At 34.9% G+C, this 20,373-nt stretch overlaps 1 protein-coding gene across 1 annotated transcript in view; it reads left to right on the forward strand.

Moving 5' to 3' along the window:
- OXCT1 (3-oxoacid CoA-transferase 1) overlaps positions 1 to 20,373 on the forward strand; it is a 175,950-nt gene that overhangs the window by 44,883 nt on the left and 110,694 nt on the right. Inside the window, exon 7 of the mRNA XM_074200456.1 lies at positions 4,896 to 4,956. Within this exon, the coding sequence (XP_074056557.1) occupies positions 4,896 to 4,956 (61 nt within the window). The remainder of the gene's footprint in view (positions 1 to 4,895; positions 4,957 to 20,373) is intronic.

Raw genomic sequence — 20,373 nt, forward strand, 5'->3', positions numbered from 1 at the left:
ATCTCCAGTCATGATTATGTAGTCCGACTTTTTAACTGTCCCTCCTAACTTTGTGTCATGGGCAGATTTGATAAACATGCCATCTATGACTTCAAGTTATTGATAAGAATGTTTAAAATTGAAGACCAAGGCAGATCCCTAGTACACTCAAATCTCCTTTCAAGTTTAAACTCCCATGTTAATGAATATTCCATGGTGTTAGCCACCACAGTTCATTTCTAATACAAATAAGTTGTTTTTGTTTTCTAACTTACAACTCTCTATTTCTCCATAAGGAAAGCACTAGACTTTGCCAGATACTTTGTTAGGTGTCCTCTGGCTTTAGTATTTTGATCTGCCAGGCTAGGAACCATTTCTAAGGAGGAAATAAAATTAGTCTGATGTGATCTGTTCTTGGTGAAGCTATTTTTGACTTTTTTTAGGGATTGCTTCTTTCCTTTCTAAATACTTGCCAACTCTCTTTGATTATAAAATGTAAAATTTTATCAGAAATTAGATTCAAGCTCAATAGTCATTTATTTATGGATTCTACCTTTTATTTCCTTTAATTAGAATCACTGTCATTTGAAAACTTGTTAGTATTTGACTCAAATCATCTCTCCTCTTAACATTTTAATGTATCTATGGGCAACTAGATGGTACAGACCTGGAGAAAGGAAACCTCATCTTTCTGAGTTCAGATCTGGCCTCAGACTATTGTGTGACACTGGGCAAATCACTCAACCCTGGCTCAGTTTCTTCATCTGTAAAATGATCTTGAGAAGGAAATAGGAATAGTTTTTTTTTTGTCAAGAAACTCCAAAATAGGGTTACAAAGAATTGGCCACAACTCCAAAAACTACTGAATAATAAATGATCTTTTCAATTTGAGTATTGAATGGTACAGATCATTATCCACTTTTTAAACTGTGTCCATTTCTTCTGGTAAATTTTTCAGTGCTTTGTCCTTGGGCAGTTGATTTTTTTTCTGTAGACTTTTTTTTAACTACAGGGGATAATGGTACAATATGCCACATGGCCAGACCAACTTCTTTCCTGGTCATAAATTGATGCTTTTTTAAAAATTCAATTAATTGTTGGTCTTAGCCTATTTATGTTGTCCAGCCTAATGTGGTTTTAGAGCAACACCAAATGTGCTTTTTGCTCCTTTTCCCTCCTCATTGTCTCCTTTTTCACAACCTCTTTGTCAATGACTTTGTGTTTATATCAGAAACCATGACTTGGAGGAACTTCCAACTCAACTGCTCCCATCCTTCCCTCTCCTCTTACCCTTGCCTTTATAAGATCACCTTTTTGTTTTTTTAGGTTTTTTTTTCTGTAAGGCAAACGGGGTTAAGTGGCTTGTCTAAGGCCACACAGCCAGGTAATTAAGTGTCTGAGACCAGATTTGAACCCAGGTACTCCTGACTCCAGGGCCGGTGCTTTATCCACTGCTCCACCTAGCCGCCCCTATAAGATCACCTTTTCAAGAAAGCTTCTGGCATCCTTCTCTTGTTTTTCTCTACCCTTCTCCAGACCCTCCTTGCCAAGTATATTCTTTCTTCTCACTTCACTCTGTGAACCATGATAAAAATCAATTCCACAGTTGTTTCTGGATAAGATATGTCAACCTTGGTGGTTCAAAATGTCCCTCCCCGGCTACCAACTCCCTAGTTAGCTGTTTCTTATTATCATGTAAGCATCTATATTTGTATCCCCATTTGTAATTGTACTCCCCATTGCTTAGTGTCTGTAAACAAATTCCTCTGCATAATGAAAGAGAAATTAGGAAATATAAATTCAAAATTAAGAAATTAAGTGATTTTGCCCAGTTATATGAGACATAAATGTTATGAAAGAATTCCCTAGATTAGGATACTTAGATGCCTTAAAAGAATAATGTTGTATAAAATAAAATTATAAAAGAAACCTATTATATTGAAATAGAGTAATAAAATATTTTTTAAATGTTCACAGATCCAAGGATCAGAATCCTTGGTATGGATGATTAAGTCCTCCCTATGCCTCTGATTATTGATGACTATGCTGATTACATCAGACCATACACTTTTAAAAATGACAGCCATAATCAGTAAAATGACTTTGGCTTGGGGGTGGCTAGGTGGCACAGTGAATAGAGCACCGGCCCTGGAGTCAGGAGTACCTGAGTTCAAATCCAGCCTCAGACATGTAATAATTACCTAGATGTGTGGCCTTGAGCAAGCCACTTAACCCCATTGCCTTGCAAATACCTAAAACAAAAAAAAAGCAACAAAAATTTTGCTTTAATTATCCACACTGTATTACAAAACATGAAGGTTACTTACTTCCTTCTACTTGTGGTCTTCAGTTGGATGGATGTTCCACAGAACTATTCCATTTGTACATATATCCTGGACTTCGTAAATAATGTGCCAATTAACTGGACCCAAATTTGAATAGGAGGAAGGGAACAGGCTTGATTACCATTAGAAAATTGTGCAGTACTTTTAATGATTCCAATCTTCTTGCAACAAAAGCTTGCCTCCTTAGCATTCTTCTTGTGATGGTATATAGCTGTTCATCATGCAACATCACAATCTCTGAGAGATCAGAATTATAAGTTCCCCAAAGGACATTGGAAGAATGCTTGCTTTCTTTTCATAGTATTATAAATGTGCTACATACAAGTCTGATAACCAGAGAATTAAAGCATGTTTTTCAAGAGAACTTGCAATTTATCCTTTTTAATTCCTAAAGGGGGAAAAAAGGGCATAGGGATCATATGGTATTAATTTTATATTTGATCTCTTAAATTAAGACATTACTGAAGTACATGACTTTAAAATTGCAGATGCTTTAAATATAGCCTGCTTTACTTTGTTCCTTGGTGTATTGTGAGTTTACTATGTATCTATATCTATATCTATCTATATCTAATCATCTATATCATCTCTCTCTATATCATCTCTCTCTATATCATCTCTCTCTATCTCTATCTCTATCTCTATATCTATCTATATATATCTATAGTATTTTTAAAAGATAAAAATGCAGAAACAAGAGAGGATTGTATTTTTAATGTAATTTGCAGTTAGATAATATTCTTAATGCTATTGAATCTCTTTCATAAAGACAGTCTACTAAGGTATTATACTCTGTGGAAGGGCTACCTATACCATTGAAATCATGAATCTTTTGAAATAATGAAATTCTTTCTTTGTACAAAAATTCTATTTCTGTGCTCCATTTCTGAGTAATGCACATAGGGAGCTATGATATCAGTATTAAATGATGACAATTGCCCATCAAGACTATTTTCACTCTAATAATTCCACTACATTGGTCACTTGAATTTGGTGTAGGATGTTATTGAAGCTTTTGATTCCTGCTGACAATAGGAATTGACTTACACAAAAAATTTACAACTAGAATGTGCTTTTAAAATGTTTTTTGATACTTTTTTCTTTTACATATCTGATTCTTCCCAGTATACCCACATTACCTTTTCCCCAAGTTCAATTTTCCCTTGAAACAAAGGAAAAACAATTCAGCCAAAACAAACTACAGAATATTACATATATTTGGTTGTTATGATCCTGTGATCATATATGTACAAGTGGAAGATATCTTAAATGTTAATGGAGTCCAGTCTTTTTATGTCAGCAATGAGAAAATTGAGACCCAGAAAGGTTAAGTAACTTGACTAGGATTTCATAACTTTTAAGTGTCTAAGATGGGATATGAATCTGGTTCCTTAAAATTCACTAAATCCCACAGCCTCACACATGGGAGAGACCATGAGAAATCTGAGTGAAGATTCCTATTCCCCTGGATTTAAAAATTTTCATACCTTGTCTTCTGGTAGAGGCCAAACATGAGGGTAGTCTGAAACAACAGTTTCTAAAACTACCTAAATAATATGATAGGTTTTATAGCCTTCTTAAGAAACACCAGATGGAGAAATCCTAACACTTCATAACATCATCAGCAAGCATTTATTAAATGCTTACTATGGGCAGGACACTTTGCTAACATTAGAGATACAATGAAAATCAAAATAAGACCTTTTTTTCCTTATGGTTTTAAATAGCTAAAATAGCATATGGTACTTAAGTGATAAGAGTTATAGAACAATTATAGAATGTAGATATGGAAAAACTCATTTTTTTCTTTATGACTATATTGATAAATTCATTTAGACTGATGGGGGGAAAAACTGTGGTCTTTAATAAGAGCTCATTTGAATTTGTTCTGGGAAAACCAGTTGTTCAGTTTGTGCCTGAACATCTTGTAGGAATTTAGTATTGAAAAATTATTGGCAAAATTAATTTAGAAACCCTATTGAAAATGCTCTTTTGTTGAGTATCTTCTGCAGGTTTCATATTATTTTAAAAGTCATTAGAAAATGATGTCTATAGGAACTGATCTTTATGGGTGACTCAGAAATCACCAAATAATGTTTTGGTAATTTCAGCAACATATTTCTGTTGGATAGAAGATGGAGTTACTGCAATTTCCCATATGGAGACTTACTCCTTTATATTTCTAAATATAATAATGAGAGCAAGTTACTCAGTGAAATGTTTAAGTGTTGAGGCAAAGTCATATCCCCATTAAAAGGTTTTGGAAGGCTATTTTCAAAAAGTGTTGATGATTCATTAACATCCAGTTTATCCTTATGCTGATGAGAAGTAGGTATGATGAATAACTCCTTTTGTTGTACACTGAAGACACACTTAAGGAAGACAAATGAAAGGTCCAGAGTTTTGTTCCTCTAAAAAAGCTCTTGTATTTCATATAATAAGAAATGTCCATATTATGTATCACTTTTTTTTAATAGTGTGACAGATTTATAGAATTTTTTAGCTGGGAGGGACAACTACTTATTGTTTTTCTTTTCTCTCCCCCCTCCCTTCACCCCTCCTTCCCTTCAGAAAAACTGCAAGGAATTTCAACTTACCTATGTGTAAAGCTGCACAAATCACAGTGGTAGAGGTAAGAAAATGAAAGGGGGGGTATTTTTAAAAGTTTTTATTTATTTCTCAGTTTTATTATGTCTATGCAGTGAAGAAAGGCTATATTACAGTGCAGAATTTTTGTGTTCAGGAATTTGTGTGTTTGTGTGTGTGTATCCACATAAATATACTTCTATATTCAGAGTGGTACATATTAGTAGGTTTTTATTTTAATGGCCAACAAATGAGATTTTTGCTATTTCAAGCTTTTTAATCATGTTTAGTTTTTGTTATGCTTTAAGAGACAGGTTGCCAAACCTGTTGCTTGCATTTCCAGAGGCAGGTAGCCATGATAGTGAAACTAGATCATATAAGAAATAGTTGAATAAATGGAAATATTTAACTTAGAGAATTGAAAATTGGGGGTGTTTTTTGGAGAGAGATAGTTACATCATAGTTCTTTTTATATATGTGAAGGATTGTCTTGTGAAAGAGGGAGTAGGCTTATTTTTGTGTGGTGTGGATGTGAAACTAATGCCAATGAATGGGAGCTAAAGGAAAACAAATTTCAACCCAAAACAAAAATTTCCTAATAATCATTACATTAAAATTAGTTGTCCTTTTAAGGTGAAGATTTCTCCAAAGCTGAAAGTGTTCCAAAGGAAATTGGATTTCCACTTGGAAGAGTCTTAGCAATGGGGAAAAAGAATTTTATAAAGGATTGGTTTAGATAATCTCAGTCAACCACTATTGGTGAACACCGAGTTGACTGGAGGTTGGGGAATAGGGCCAGATAGTATGATATAATAGAGAGAGAATTTGGGAATCAGGTGAATCCAAAATAATCCTAATAGGATAAATTTTAATGAGATAAATGTTAATCTTTCATTTGACTTCAAAAACTCAGTTTCATGTACTAGATGGGGGAGTGGCAAGGAAACAATGACTAGAAATAAAGTGAATCTGTTTTTCAGTCACAAGTAGTTTTTACTTATGGAAAGGCTTTAATGACCTAGTTGTGCAACTCTCATGTTGAGGATTAACTGTTAACTTTCAACCAAGGCCTTTAATAAAATGTTTTATGTTGATGTATTATGGTGATGCATTATTATATTTTTAAAAATTAAATAAATTAGATAAAATAAGTTTAGTTTTATCTTTAGAGTCCCAGGGGGAATTTTTGGGAAAATAACTGCTTCCTAATCACATTTTCTGTATTTTTTTCCTTTTAGTCAATCTTAGACAATTTTACTATATTAAAAAATGACCAATAGTAATTAGAAGTCAGAGACTGCTGAAAGGGGAGTTTTATTAATGTCTCCTTAATGGTTAAGAGTAGTTCTATTCTTATCTGCCATTAGTTCTCAGAAGGGAGCAGAGCTGTTCAATCCTTTATTTATTTATTTTTTTTAGGTTTTTGCAAGGCAAATGGGGTTAAGTGGCTTGCCCAAGGCCACACAGCTAGGTAATTAACAATCCTTTATTTCTGAGAGTAAGCCTCTTAAATTCTCTGAGCATCAGTACCCTCATCTATAGGGGAAGCTAGATGGTAGAGTGGACAGAGAGTTGGACCTTCAAATCAGGAAAATTCATCTTTGTGAATTCAAATATGACCTCAAATACCTAGTATCTGGGTGACCCTGGGCAAGTCACTTAATTTTGTTTGCCTCAGTTTCCTCATCTTTTAGATGAGCTGGAGAAGGAACTGGCAATCATGCCAAGATCTTTGCCAAGAAAATCCCAAATGGAATTATGAAGAATCAGACACTACCAAAAAATGACTGAATGAATCCTATTTATAGGATAAGAGAGTTGGACTTGATGACTTTTAAGATTCTTTTCAGCTCAAGATTTGTGGTCCTTTGGTCCTTCAAGAGCTGGCTCTGTTTTCAACAATATTCCCATTTGAGATGGCACCCTTGGTTCAATGGGGATGTTTCAGGTTCAGATTTATAGAATCATATATTATAGAGACATACCAGATTTGAATTGGATATGTTTCTTAGGTTAGGGACTTCTACATTGATCTTGCAATTAATTTTTGAATATTTTCTCCATCAGGAGGCCTACCTCCAGATCAGGAACTACTTCTACCTGTGCAATTTACCTCTCATACTTCCCTACATCTCTACTATTCCAGTTAATGATATTATTTCCTAAGCCTTATCTCACCCAGCCCTTGTTAGCAGCTAGGAGACTCAGTGGACCTGGAATCAGGAAAACCTGTGTTCAAATAATTAGTAGTACTAGGTTTCAGTTTTCTGGTCTGTAAAATGGAAATAATAACAGCATCTACTTCCCATGTTTATTGTGAGAATATGATATATTTGTAAAATACTTAGCAAATAATATTAGCAAACTAATAATTGCTTATTTCCCTCCCCTTCCTTTGACTCCCTTCACTTTCTTGCTAAGTGAGAGCAAACTGGTCCAAATACTGCTGACCTTTCCCATTGAACATGAAGTTCTGGGATGTGAATTTGAATCCAGACTTTATTAATACCTATGTGATTTAACTTCTCTGGAACTCATCTTCCTCATTTGAAAGATATGGTGTTTATATTGTAGACTTTTAAGTTTTCTCGAGGCTTTTTAAATCTTTAATCCTGTGATCCCTCAAAAAAAAACAGCTCTTGAATTTCAGTGTTTATAAAGAAACTCTCAGAGATTGTCTTGTTTATTTTGTTCTTCCCAGGTGTGAATATTCTTAGGACTTCAAATTGAGCTCTTCAGCTTCTTATGAGAAGATTTTACTTGGTAGACTTTGCTATATCTTTTAAACTTGCATCCCTAATGTAGTGAACGTTTCTCTAACCAGACTGTATCTGGAGTTTTGTATTTAGAGCTGATCATTGTATTTTAGGAAGGCCATGGATGAGCCCAGATTATCCTGTTCCCAGAGATTATATGACTATAAAAAGGGGAAAATAACAGTACAATAAATAGAAAAAACTGGGGGTTTCAGCCTAGAGAAAAAAAGACTAAGAGTGGTGTAGTAATAATCTTCAAATATTTAAAGAGATGTCATGTGGAATAGAGATTAAATTGTTTTGCTCGACCCAAAAGACAAACTTGAAATGGTGTTTGGAAAATGTAGAAAGATAGGTTTGGATTCAATGTGAAGGAAAACCTTTCTGGTTGTTTGAACTATTCACAAGTTAAGTGGGCAGCCCAAATCCAAGGAAAGATGATTGTTGAGAATGTAGTAGAGATACAGATTGGACCTTTCCAGTTTTAAGATTCTGTGATTCTTCAAATCATGCAAAGAAACAGTGAAGATTTTCCTTGGCACTATTATATATACTCAGGTAAATCAGAAAGTTTTTCTACAAAATCTACAAAATTATACCAGAGTGGTTTGGCATTTCCTTTTCCAATTCATTTTAGGGATGTGACAAACAGAATTAAGTGACTTGCCTGGGGTGACACAGCTAGTAAGTGTCTGAGGTTAGATTTGAACTTAGGAAGATATCTTGTCTTTAGGTCTTGTACTCTCACTGCTGTGCTACCTGGTTGTTTCTATTCTACACTAATTGGTTCTAATTCATTGAAATTTTTTTTTTTTACGTACCTTTCCCCAAGTCCTTTGATCTTTGTATCTTGGTGAGCCATCTTATTTTTTGTAACATCAATCATAATATGAGCCATCTTATTTCTGGGTCATAAAATTTTAGAGGGGGTCAGGGATCCTAAAATACAATTAGCATATATTAAAGAAATGCATCATCAAAAAAAGAAAATAGGCTAGTCATGTGGCAAGAACAGGGATAGCCATTGGAATGGTATCTTTAGAATGTCAAGAAAAAATAAGTAAGACCACATTGATGAGATAATAATTCCATTTGAATAATAATAAAAATAATAGCTGACATTTATTTAAAAAATACTTTAAAGCATACAAAGCACTTTACATACATTATCTCATTTGATCTTCCCATGTTATCATCTGGTCCAACCCTATCATTTTGCAAATGAGGACATTGAGACTCACCCAAGGTCACACAGCTGGTTTGTGACAGAGTTAGCATGAGAATAGAAGTCTTCTCATATTTCCAGTTGAATTTCCTATTTTGCCATACTGTCTCCTCTTTTAAATTTCACATGGTAGTATCTGCTTCCTGTGAGCCCTACCTGAAATGTCAAACTTTGGTACTCTGGTGGTTAACACTTTAAAGGACTATAATAACTGCTTATATTTCACTAAAACATGGTCAAAGTGTGGACATTGAGTTACATTGTTCCTCCCCCATTTCAATTCCCACCCCACCCCCACCCAATCTCTCCATTTCATTGAATGGGAAATTTCTTCTTGGTTTGCATTGTGAACCAATCTGGGAGTTGTACCAATTGTATAAGCCTATTTGGGGGGAGGGGATCTACAAAATTATGCTCGTTTTCTTAATTTGCTTTAAGTGCTAGTCTTGGCATGTTGGGGAAGGCCTGAGACAATAAGTATTATTGACATGGGGGACTACTGTCAAGGGACTGAAATTGTATTGTTTTAGGGAATTCCCCTTAAAGAAATTTCCATTGTCAATACCTGTTGGCACCTTCTTTGCAGTTTTCAGTCTTATAGAGTTTCCTTGGGCACTGAGAAATCTGGTCATTTGCCCAAGTTACATAACCAGTCTATGTCAGAGGTGAGTATTGAATCCAGATCTTCATGGCTTCCAGACCTGCTTGCTGTCCATTATGAAACCCTGCCTCTCAGACAAGCAAAAGTGGCCCAATGATAATAATAATAATAAAAATGTATTTCTTGGTACAGATTCTTTTTTAAATTGAATTTTTGAATAATAACTAGATGCTTGTAGTGATTTTTTATGTGTTTAGAGGAAAAAAGCATCATAATTTTCATGAGCAATAAATTAGATGATCTACTTTTTCTTGGAATAAGCCGGGCTCTTCACCATTTTACTCATTGATACCACTTCTCCACCCTTCACACACATCATATCCCCCTTGTTTCATTGTATGGGAAAATTATACTTTTTCCTTTGAATTATGTATCAATTTGAGAGTTGTACCAATTTTGTAAGTCAGTCTGGGATTTGTGCAAAATTGAAAAAGCAGCACAGTTATGCTTGTTTTCTGTAATTTTAAAAAATACCTCATTGTCCATTTCCTAAAATTATCAAGCATTTTTATGTTTTACCAGAAGTTATGAGTTAGTGAAAACTGGTGCCTTTTTTTCTCTGTATAGTAAATGGGTAGTGACTGAAGAAGCAAGAAGGACTAGTGGGTGCAGCTACAGATTTGATGCCCACATGTAAAAATATCTCCTTTTAGCCTAGACATGTTATTTCTGGACTTTCCTTCCTTTGAGTGGGTGAATTCTTTTATTGTAAACTTCACAACTAAAGAAGTACAAAACCAGCCCATGGGAATGACTTTTTGGTGTTGCTTTCTTGTTGAATGAAATGAGAAGCCATGAGGACTGTTGAGTTCTTCAGGTTGAATCTGTTTGGTTTCTTCTTAAAGGTGAGGCTTTCCAGCATGTACTAGACCCCTCATGGACTAAATTACTAGCCCTTGAAAGGGTACCACACTGCTTGTCCCACCATTTTAGGCTTCTCTGGAAGATGGCTTGTCAGTTCTTTTCCGAAACATGCCTTATTAATAGAAAATTGAGTGGGGAGGGACAGGGAGTGTGAATCACTTGTCAGAACTGGAGGAGTCAGGAGAATGCAGACGCTTTGTCTCCTATGCAGCCTGGTGTGTGCTGTCAAAAAGGTCGTCTGACTCACAACCACAGAAGGTTGATGAGAAAGACTGTGACAGAAATAAACTACCCAGCTTGGTTTTCCTTGGGCTGTTGGACTCGTACTTGGAGAAAACAATGATAAACCTCCAAAAATTTACATGTGCCTTTTCAAGTACATGTAGGTACTTTTGGTTTATTTTCATTATTTTTTTCTTATCAAGATTATTTTTTGTCCCTTTCTCTGGCTCACTGAAAAGCCTGATTTTCAAAGATGATGATTTCTGCATGTTCTGTACTAAGGTCTGGCACAACCAGTCTTCCTTAAAAGATAAAATTAGATTAAGAAACCTTAGGTTTCAACTCATCTGCCATTCTTCCAATCAAGAACTTGGTGTTTCTGTTTGTGTATAGAGATTGACTTACAGCTTGTGAAATACCAGAGTAAATCAATTTGCAAGTTAGCTATGGCATGGTTTGCACATCATTTCCTTGGTACAAGCAAAAAAAGGATATTGGTTATCCCAGTTTTAGAGGATTGTAGCCTTTTGTGAGGGCAGTGGGTTTTGTGGATATTAAAAGAAATGATTTACATCAGATTTTGAAATGATTACATTTGCTATTTTTCCAATTAAAAACTTTTGTGCTTTTTTCCTAAACATCTTAACCATTTTCCAATTTGTCATTCCCTATCTTCTTTGTAACAGAAAAAAATTTGAGCAAAACCAAACTTAACAAGTGTCCTTGCCTGACATTTTATGACATTCTGTACCTGTAGTTTTTAAGCTATCAAAGGGGAGGGAGTTGTGTTTTCTCCTCTTTTCTTTGTGACCAAAATTGGTCCTAGCAATGAATCTTTTTTGGCAGCACTCAGGTGTTATTTTCACTGATAATAAGAGCCATCAATGTAATCCCAGTCTCAGAGCCCTTTGGTATGGAACTCATAATGGTGGAGATCAGGAGGGGCAGAGTTGACTTGAATGGGAGAAGAGAATTCTTTAGAGCACTTATAAATTGTGTATGCTTTAAAAAAATTTATTATGCTACTTCATCACCTTTACATCAAATATCTATGATGAAAGTCGAATGTCCCAAAATTTAGAGTATTAAATATATTAAATAATCATTTTCCAACAGTTGTTTTCTAAGAAATGAAGAATTAAAATACATTTATTAAACCTTTATCATGTGCAAAGCCCCCTGCCAAAGAGTAAAGGGTACAAATAGAAAAGCAAGTTTGACCCTGCTTGGAAGGACTTTAAATTCTAAGGAGAGACGACAACCTTGTACTGGTTAAATAGGACAGAGATGGGTACTCATGAAGTTAAAGCAAACCATTTATTGGTTAACAAATGGTTAGCTACTACAAAAATGTGTGTAAGACTGTAAAGGGGGGCAACTAGGTGTGCAGTGGATAGAATACTGGCCCTAGAGTCAGGAGGACCTGAGTTCAAATCTAGCCTCAGATACTTAATAATTACCTAGCTGTGTGACCTTGGGCATTTAACCCCATTGCCTTCCAAAAAAAAAAAAAAGACTTTAAGTGCAATCAGGTATAATCAGTATTTTATGGCATGTTGTGCATGTGTAGGGCCATAGATTGAAGGTCGACAAGAGCCTCAGAAGTTCAGTCTCTCATTTTATAGATAAGAAAACTTGGGTTAAGACAGGTGAAACATATTACCCCAAGTATATGAATAATAATAATAATAATAATAATAATAACAATAATAATAATAATAGTATTTCTAGAGCTTTATGGTTTGCAAAGTGCTTTACAAATATTTTCTCATTTAATCCTCACAATATCCCTGGAAGGTAGGTGCTATCATTATCTTCATTTAACAAATAAGGAAACTGAGGTTAAGAGAGGGTAAGTGATTTGCCCAGGGTGACACAGCTAGTAAGTTTCTACACTCAGGTTTTAAACTCAGGTCTTCCTGTATCCAAGACCAGCACTTTAAATGTTTTGCCACTTGGATGCCTTTTTTTTTGAGCATCAATAGTTTTCAAAAAGGTAATTTTAAATTAAGCAGTTGCCAAATATTTTATGTCACTGATTTGGATGCCAACTGATGTAAAGAAAGAAATTGACTAGATATCTTTTTTCGTTTAATAGAAATTACATTGAAAAAAATTTTTAAATAAATTCTCATGAGATCAGCAAAAGTAATCAATTCTAGCTGCTAGTTTCCTTTGTAATTGTAGATGGAAACAATATGAATTTTAAACAGATGACTTAATCATTTTCATAGATTCTATAAACAATTAATCTTTACACAGCAGACCAGTATTATATCAAAGTTTTAGAGAAGAGAGAGAGAGAGAGAGAGAGAGCGAGCGCGAGCAGCCTCAGAGTCCTTCGGGGGAAGAAGTGCCACCACAGTGGATAGAGCACTGGCCCTGGAGTCAGGAGTACCTCAGTTCAAATCCGGCTTCAGACACTTAATAATTACCTAGCTGTGTGGCCTTGGGCAAGCCACTTAACCCCATTTGCCTTGCAAAAACCTTAAAAAAAAGGCTAATAAGCCTTCCTAAGTCCTAGCCCAGTGTCACCTACCTGCCTAAATTTTACAATAATTGCTAGCATTTCTATAATACTGAAAGATTTGAGAAGGGAATTTACCCAGATTCTCTCCTGAGATTCACAACAGTTGTATGCAGTAGATACTAAATTTATGATCTCTATTTTAAGGGTGAGAAAACTGACAGTTATAATTTAGAGTCATATAATAAGTTTAAGGGACAGCATTCAAACCAAAATCTTAGTCCAACACTATAACCATTCATCTTTTGTGGGAAAAATAGTATTCTGAAGTGATAGTAGTGACTTTGAGTACTCCAATCACCATATAATTATTAATCTTCTTTAAATTAACATTGATTTTCTTATAGAATTTACCTCATAAAGACTTCCTTATAAGTATTGAGCCTTTCTTATTACTTATGTGGCAGCTAAATGGCACAGTGGATGGAACTGTACATGTGGAATCATTTTACACAGTCAAATCTTGTCTCAAACACTTCCTAGCTATGTGATCCCGACAAGTCACTTTACCTTGTTTGCCTAGTTTCCTCAACTATAAAATGAGGTGGATAAAGAAATGGCTAACCACTCCAGTATCTTTGCCAAAAATACAATAGCATTGTAAAATTTAAATATATCAAATCACTTAATTTGTTTGCCTCAATTTCCTCAATTGTAAAATGCAGATTGATTTGTTGTATGGATTGAATGAGATAATATTTATAAATGCTAGTTTAGAGTCAAAGTAGCTGGGTTTGAACTCTGGGGATTCTTGTTTACTATTGTAACCCTAAGAAAGTCATTTCTCTCCTCAGACACTCTGTTTCCACACTTGTAAAATGGAGAGTTTGAATAGGATAATCTTTGAGATTTCTTCCAAAAGAAATTGGAATGAATTTATGATGATCCTTTGGGAGCCAAGGGCATCCAGTCTACATTGTAGTCCCTCCAGTGAGCCTGGATATGCTGGGAAAGAGATGAGTGATGACCAGTTGCAGGCAGCATTCTGCCAACAGCAGTCCCTCCCATATGGTCCTTGGTCTTCCTATTTGGATATAGATAGTTAAAGAAGGAAAGAGGCCTTGGTGTCTGGATGATGATGATGTTTGACCTTTGTTCTCAAAGAAGACACTGATATCAGAGAGGTGATGGTATGACAAGTACATGAATTGGATTTGAGTGAGGAAGGGCTGTGCTAAGTCACCAATCTCATTTTTTACCCCAGAACCATCTGGGTCCAGTGGCCAGATATGAATCAGGATAACTGGAAATGGACCTGGATGTGAGGCAGTCAGCATTAAGTGACTTGCCCAAGGTCACACAGCTAATAAGTATCTGAGGTTGGATTTGAACTCAGGTCCTCCTGACTCCAGGGCTGGCACTCTACCCATTGCACCATCTAGTTGTCCTAAACTACTGGAATGAAAGATGTTAGGTTTTTTCCCTTTTATGTTATGTGAAACACACACTGCTTTTGGTGGGATAACTGGAATTTTCAGTAGAGTAAATGTCATTAAAGGCAGCTGCTGACTCAGTGCTGGTCCTGGAGTCAGGAAGATCTGAGTTCAGATCTTAACTCAGACACTTGCTAACTGTGTGACCATGGGCAATTAACCCCTATTTACTTCAGTTTCCCCACCTGTCAAATAGGGATAATAATTCCTATTTCCCATAGTTGTTATGAGAATCAAATGAAATAATAGTTTCAAAGTGCTTATCATAGTTTCTGGCATATAACCTGATAATGCTGCTATTATTATTATTGTTGTTGTTAAAAATGAGGATAAAATAGGACCTACCTACCTATCAGATAATGAGATAATATCTATAAAAGTGTTTATTCTCTTCTTCCTTTCCCTAATACGAAAAAAATTAATATAATATCAGATTTTATAGCTGGAGGGAGGAGGTGGGGGTTCAGAATCCTCTGGCCTTGAATTATCTGATTATCCTAGTTTTTCAACTTACTGCCTGGGTGCCCCTGAGGAAATTATAGCTTTCCTTGGCCTCCATTTCTTTATCTATAAAATGAGAGATGAATACTTGCACTTAGATGATTCTTTCCATGTGTAAATCTGTAATTCTTTTTTGTATATATTCCTTAACAGCTAGGTGGTACTATAAATGCAGTGCCAGTCCTAATGTAGGAAGCTCTGAGTTCAAATCTAGCCGAAAACACTTACTAGTGGTATGATCCTGGGCAAGTCACTTATAATTTCTGTTTGTCTTGGTTTCCTTGTTAAATGTGGCTGATAGAACACCTAACTACCCAGACTTATAAATTATGAGAATAAAATGAGATAATATTTGTAAAAATGCTTGTTACATGGTGCATGATGCCTGAGAGGCATTTAATGAATGTTTGTTCCTTTCCTTCTCTAAACAGTTGAACTATATTGACCCAAAGGGAAGGCATATTGAAGTTCAATGGATTCAGCTTTTAAAATGAATTCACTATGTCTTTCTACTTTCTCCCCTCTCCTCTCCCACACTAAGTTGGGAAAAGTTTTGTAAGAAAAAGACTTGACCCAGGGTACAAATTGAGACAGATTTTTGCATATTACAACCATATGGGTTTATTTTGCTTGACTAGTATTATTTGTTATAAGGATTATAGTCTCTTCTTTTCATTAGGGAGGGAGAAGCTATCAGTAGTGTTTGACTCTACCTGCCCCCCCCAAAAAAAGAAAGGACATAAGAAGGTTATTGAAGCATCTTTAAAAATGCATAGAAGGAGGAGAGCACAAAAGGGAACACAGAAAAACGGGACAATTTTGAAAGTCACTTGCTGAATTCATTATATGCCTTTTTAATTTTTTTCAAAGCAAGCTATACATACAAGAATTGTAATTCTACATATTATTTTCTGTTTTATTTAGTAAATGAAAATGTTATTAGTGTTCTTATTTTGAGCATTTGTTAAATACAGAATTTAAAAAAAAGAAAGAAAAAGTTTGGGCTATTAAATTGGCCAGTGCCTCTTGACAGTTTTAATGGTAGGTGTATGGTAAATGAGTGTTTAATTAACTAACTACAAATGATGCTTTAATGGTATGTAGATAAATTAAAATCACATATATTATAGTTTTATTCTTTATAATGATAAGCAAAGCAGTTACATTTTCCATTAAAATGGACTAAGATGAACTTGGTAAAATCAAAAAGTAGAATTAGATTAGAGCCTTTAAATTGATTTAGGATTTAATTTTTTCTCCTTTAGGCTATAAGCAGTTTGATTCCATATTTATATTTTGTTTTTCAATGAGTCTTTTACAAAAATTCATTTTTATATTGCTATCAAAATAGATATTTGCTCTTTGAAAATGCAGAATTAGCCAGCTACAGGATACTTTGGTGAACAAAGTGTCATATCTTATACTAGCCCTAGCATACTATGCTTTTAGAATATTGCCCTATTGCTTATTTTCTTGAATTTTTATAAAATTGAGGACTGGAAAATGTATAAAAGCTGTTGAACACAAAGTAATTGAATAGAAATCTGGATTTTTTATAACTTTAATTTGTTGCTTCTATTGAGGAAACATTAAATATGAAAAATGGACTTGCTATGTGAATTCCTTGTATAGCTTAAATGAATTCTAGCTTTCCTATCTTCCCCCACTTGGGTGAGATTGCTAAATATAATTCCTTGTCTAAACACCACTTGCATCCAAAAGAAGAGCAGAATAATAAAAAGAAAGGTTCTTGATGATAAAAATATATTAAGTAAAGTGCTAAACCTGACATTGTATTTCTTGTTGCTTAGTAACAACGTGGCAACTACATCAGAGAGTTCCATTATCTCAGGTACAATGAACCTCATCACATCGTGGGTTAGAAATACTGATAACAGCAAGCCATTTGGGTGCTATTAGCCATCCTAAACTTTGGTTATTCTTTTTTTTTTTTTTTTTTTTTGGTGCTGAAACCTAGGGAAGAAAAATAGATTTAACTATGTTTGGGTCATTGTGTGGTTTACTTGCAGCTATTTTGCTTTATTGTCTAGTATATAATTTTTTTCTTTAGACATAACTTTTTTAAACCAAAACTCATTATCTAAATTCCAATTTTTTTTGTTTCTTCCTAAATTGACATAGTTCAATTGCTGTTTTTGCTGATTCTTTATATGTATGATTTTTCTTTTGAATTCCATATTTTCTACTAGAAGTGTCTTCAACATTTTTCCTCTCCTCATTTCATTTTGACTCTAGTCTGAGCATCCTCTAAATTTTTCTGTTCCTATAGGATGTTACTTTTAGCACCTAAGACAGAGGGAACAGCATTAGTTGAAAAAGATTTTTCCCCTTTTGTTAAATGTAAAGATGATTGTTTGTGTGTGTGTGTGTGTGTGTGTATGTTGAGTTGAATTGAATTGTGTTCATATCACTCAATATATATTCTTTTCAGGGCCCAGGTTTCTCTTGGAACACATTAATAGGCTATTTTACCAGCACTGGAAGCATTAAGTGCCTACTGTGTATCAGGGTGTATGTGAGGCACTGGAGATATAGAAAAGAGCAAAAAACAGTCCCTGTACTCAAGTTCAGAGTCTCATGGGGGAGGCAACATGCAAGCAAATATACAAACTGGATAAATTGAATAAGGTTGGCAATATCTGATAGTATTTTATTTTATTTGTATATAGGTACATTCTTATATTTACAGTTACATCTAAGGACAATTTTAAGCATTTAACTTTTTTGAAAGACTTTGAGTTCCAAATTTTTCTCCATCTCTTCTTCTCCCCCTTACTCAGTGGTGGGATTCAAATAAATTAACAACTGATTCTCTGCCCTAATGACTGTTTTAAGTATACAAAAAGATAGATTCAAAGGAAGTTTAATATTTCATTCACTTAATATTCAAATAAGAGCAATAGAAGAGGTACACAAAACTAGATTATATTATATTACTCACAGAAAATAAACGTATCCTTATGGAGTAAAAGCAGTCATGTGTCTGCAGCTGCCAATGTTGGAACATATGTGGAACCATTCTATGTATTCTGTTTTTTTCTTCTACTTCCATGGCTTTTGAAATGGGTGATAATCTGTACTGAAATCTATACTTATATTAATTCATTGTGTCCCTGCTTTCTATTGGTTTCATCATTAAGGGAACACCAGTGCACTCATATCTCAGGGGAATTTTGGGCATAACACAAAGTAGAAACAAATGACAGCTTCTCACCCCCTGGCTGTTTGGCACTTTTTCTCTTTACATTATATGTTTATTTACTGAAGTAACAAAAGTGAGGGAATTAAAATATAGTATTTCATCAAAAGTATAATGAGCTTTAAGAAATGAATAAATAAATATTACAAGCATAGTTCCATCAGTGTTTTCCACCTATGGACAGAATGAACATTACTGTGGGTATGTAGAAAATGCTGTTGTGAAGATGAAAGTTAAAATAGAATAAGGAATATAAATTTGTGATTTCCACCTGGGGGGGGGTGACCCAGGTTTCCACCTTAGAATCCTGATTACAAGTACCATTTTAAAAACAGGTTCACCAAACAATGTAAAATTAGGTATTGGTTCTGCAGAACCGGTATGAACTGACCAAATCCCACCACTGCCCTTACCCAAGATGGCAAGCAGTCTGATATAGGTTATACATGAGCAATCATGTAAAAATTTCCATATCAGTCATGTTGTGAAAGATGAAATAGCAAAAGAAAATAAAAACATAAGAACCCCCCCCCCCCCCCAGGTAACAATAGCATGCTTCAATCTTCATTCAGACTTCAGTTCTTTCTGTAGCTATGGATAGTATTTTCCTATGTGTGTCTTTTGGAATTGTCTTGAATCATTGTATTGCTGAGAAGAGCTTAAGCTATCATAGTTGATTATCAATGCTATTGTAACTGTGAACAATGTTCTGGTTCTGTTGTTTTCACTCAGCATCAGTTCTTGTTAGTCTTTCCAGGTTTTTCTGAAATCTGCCTGTTCATCATTTCTTATAGCTTAATAGTATTGCAGTCATATACCACAGCCATTGTAGGGGTGACATTATTGAAGGAAAACTAAGATTGAGGAAGACTTCAAAACATGAGACTATAGCTGAGGCTTGAAGAAAGCTGGATAAATCAGGAAACAAATTATAGGGGGTGACCATCTCAAGCATGAGGGGCTTAGCCAGTGAAAAAAGCTTGGAGTTAGAAGAAAGGTTGAGTTGAGAAGAATAGTAGGCCAGTATCTTTGTATTTTGAAGGTTTTGAAAGTCAAACATATTCAATGCTGGAGTTTGTAGGGAGTCCCTAGAGTTTACTGAGTAGAGGGTGATACAGTTAAATCTGTTTTGAAAGATTCGTTTGACCAGGATGAATTGGAATATGAAGAGGCTTGAGGCAGGGAGAACAAGTAGGATAGCATGAAGGAGTACCATGTCCTGGGCAAGTCAGGTCACTACCACCATCTTCCCTCATAGACTGATGGAGACAGCCCAGGACTCTGAAGCCAAGAGCCTTTGGAATAGCAGTGCCTCCAACCTACTGTCAAATGGTTCAACACCAGAAACTGATGGGATTTCATCAGTTGAAATGACTTTAAAGAATGCATTGTCCCTGACCCTAAGTACCATGGACTTTTCTAACTAACGTAGAGTTGAAACCTTACCAATATGTCTCTTCTATTAGAAGATGAGCTGCTTGAGAGCAGGGACTATTCTATATATATATCCCTAGAAGTTAGCACAGGAATTTATACATAGTAATCTCTTAAGAATTGCTTTATTTATTCATTTAAAATTAGTAAATTGGTGGAATGGTCTCTGAGGTAAATGAATATATGTATACATACCTGCATTCTCTTTTGAATTGATAACTTAAGGGGATAATAGAATTTGTGGAGTTATAAATGTGACTTTCTTTTAGTTTTTGCAAGGCAATGGGGTTAAGTGGCTTGTCCAAGGCCACACAGCTAGATAATTATTAAGTGTCTGAGGCCAGATTTGAACTCGGGTACTCCTGACTCCAGGGCTGGTGCTCTATCCACTGCGCCACCTAGCCTCCCCTTAAATGTGACTTTCAAATAGAAATATTGAATTCCAGAAAAGCATTGAAATTGGTAGTAATTGATTTCTATATGTTTTTTAGAAAAAACAGTTAATCAATCTACATCATGACTGCATCTTACAGTGGGTCCAACATTTTATATCCGTACTCTTACACCAGCATTGTGCTATGAAGAGAACACTGAAGTTAGAGTCTGAGGATTTTATATAA

This window comes from Macrotis lagotis, chromosome X (genome assembly GCF_037893015.1).
Source record: "Macrotis lagotis isolate mMagLag1 chromosome X, bilby.v1.9.chrom.fasta, whole genome shotgun sequence".
In the NCBI taxonomy this organism is placed as follows: domain Eukaryota; kingdom Metazoa; phylum Chordata; class Mammalia; order Peramelemorphia; family Peramelidae; genus Macrotis; species Macrotis lagotis.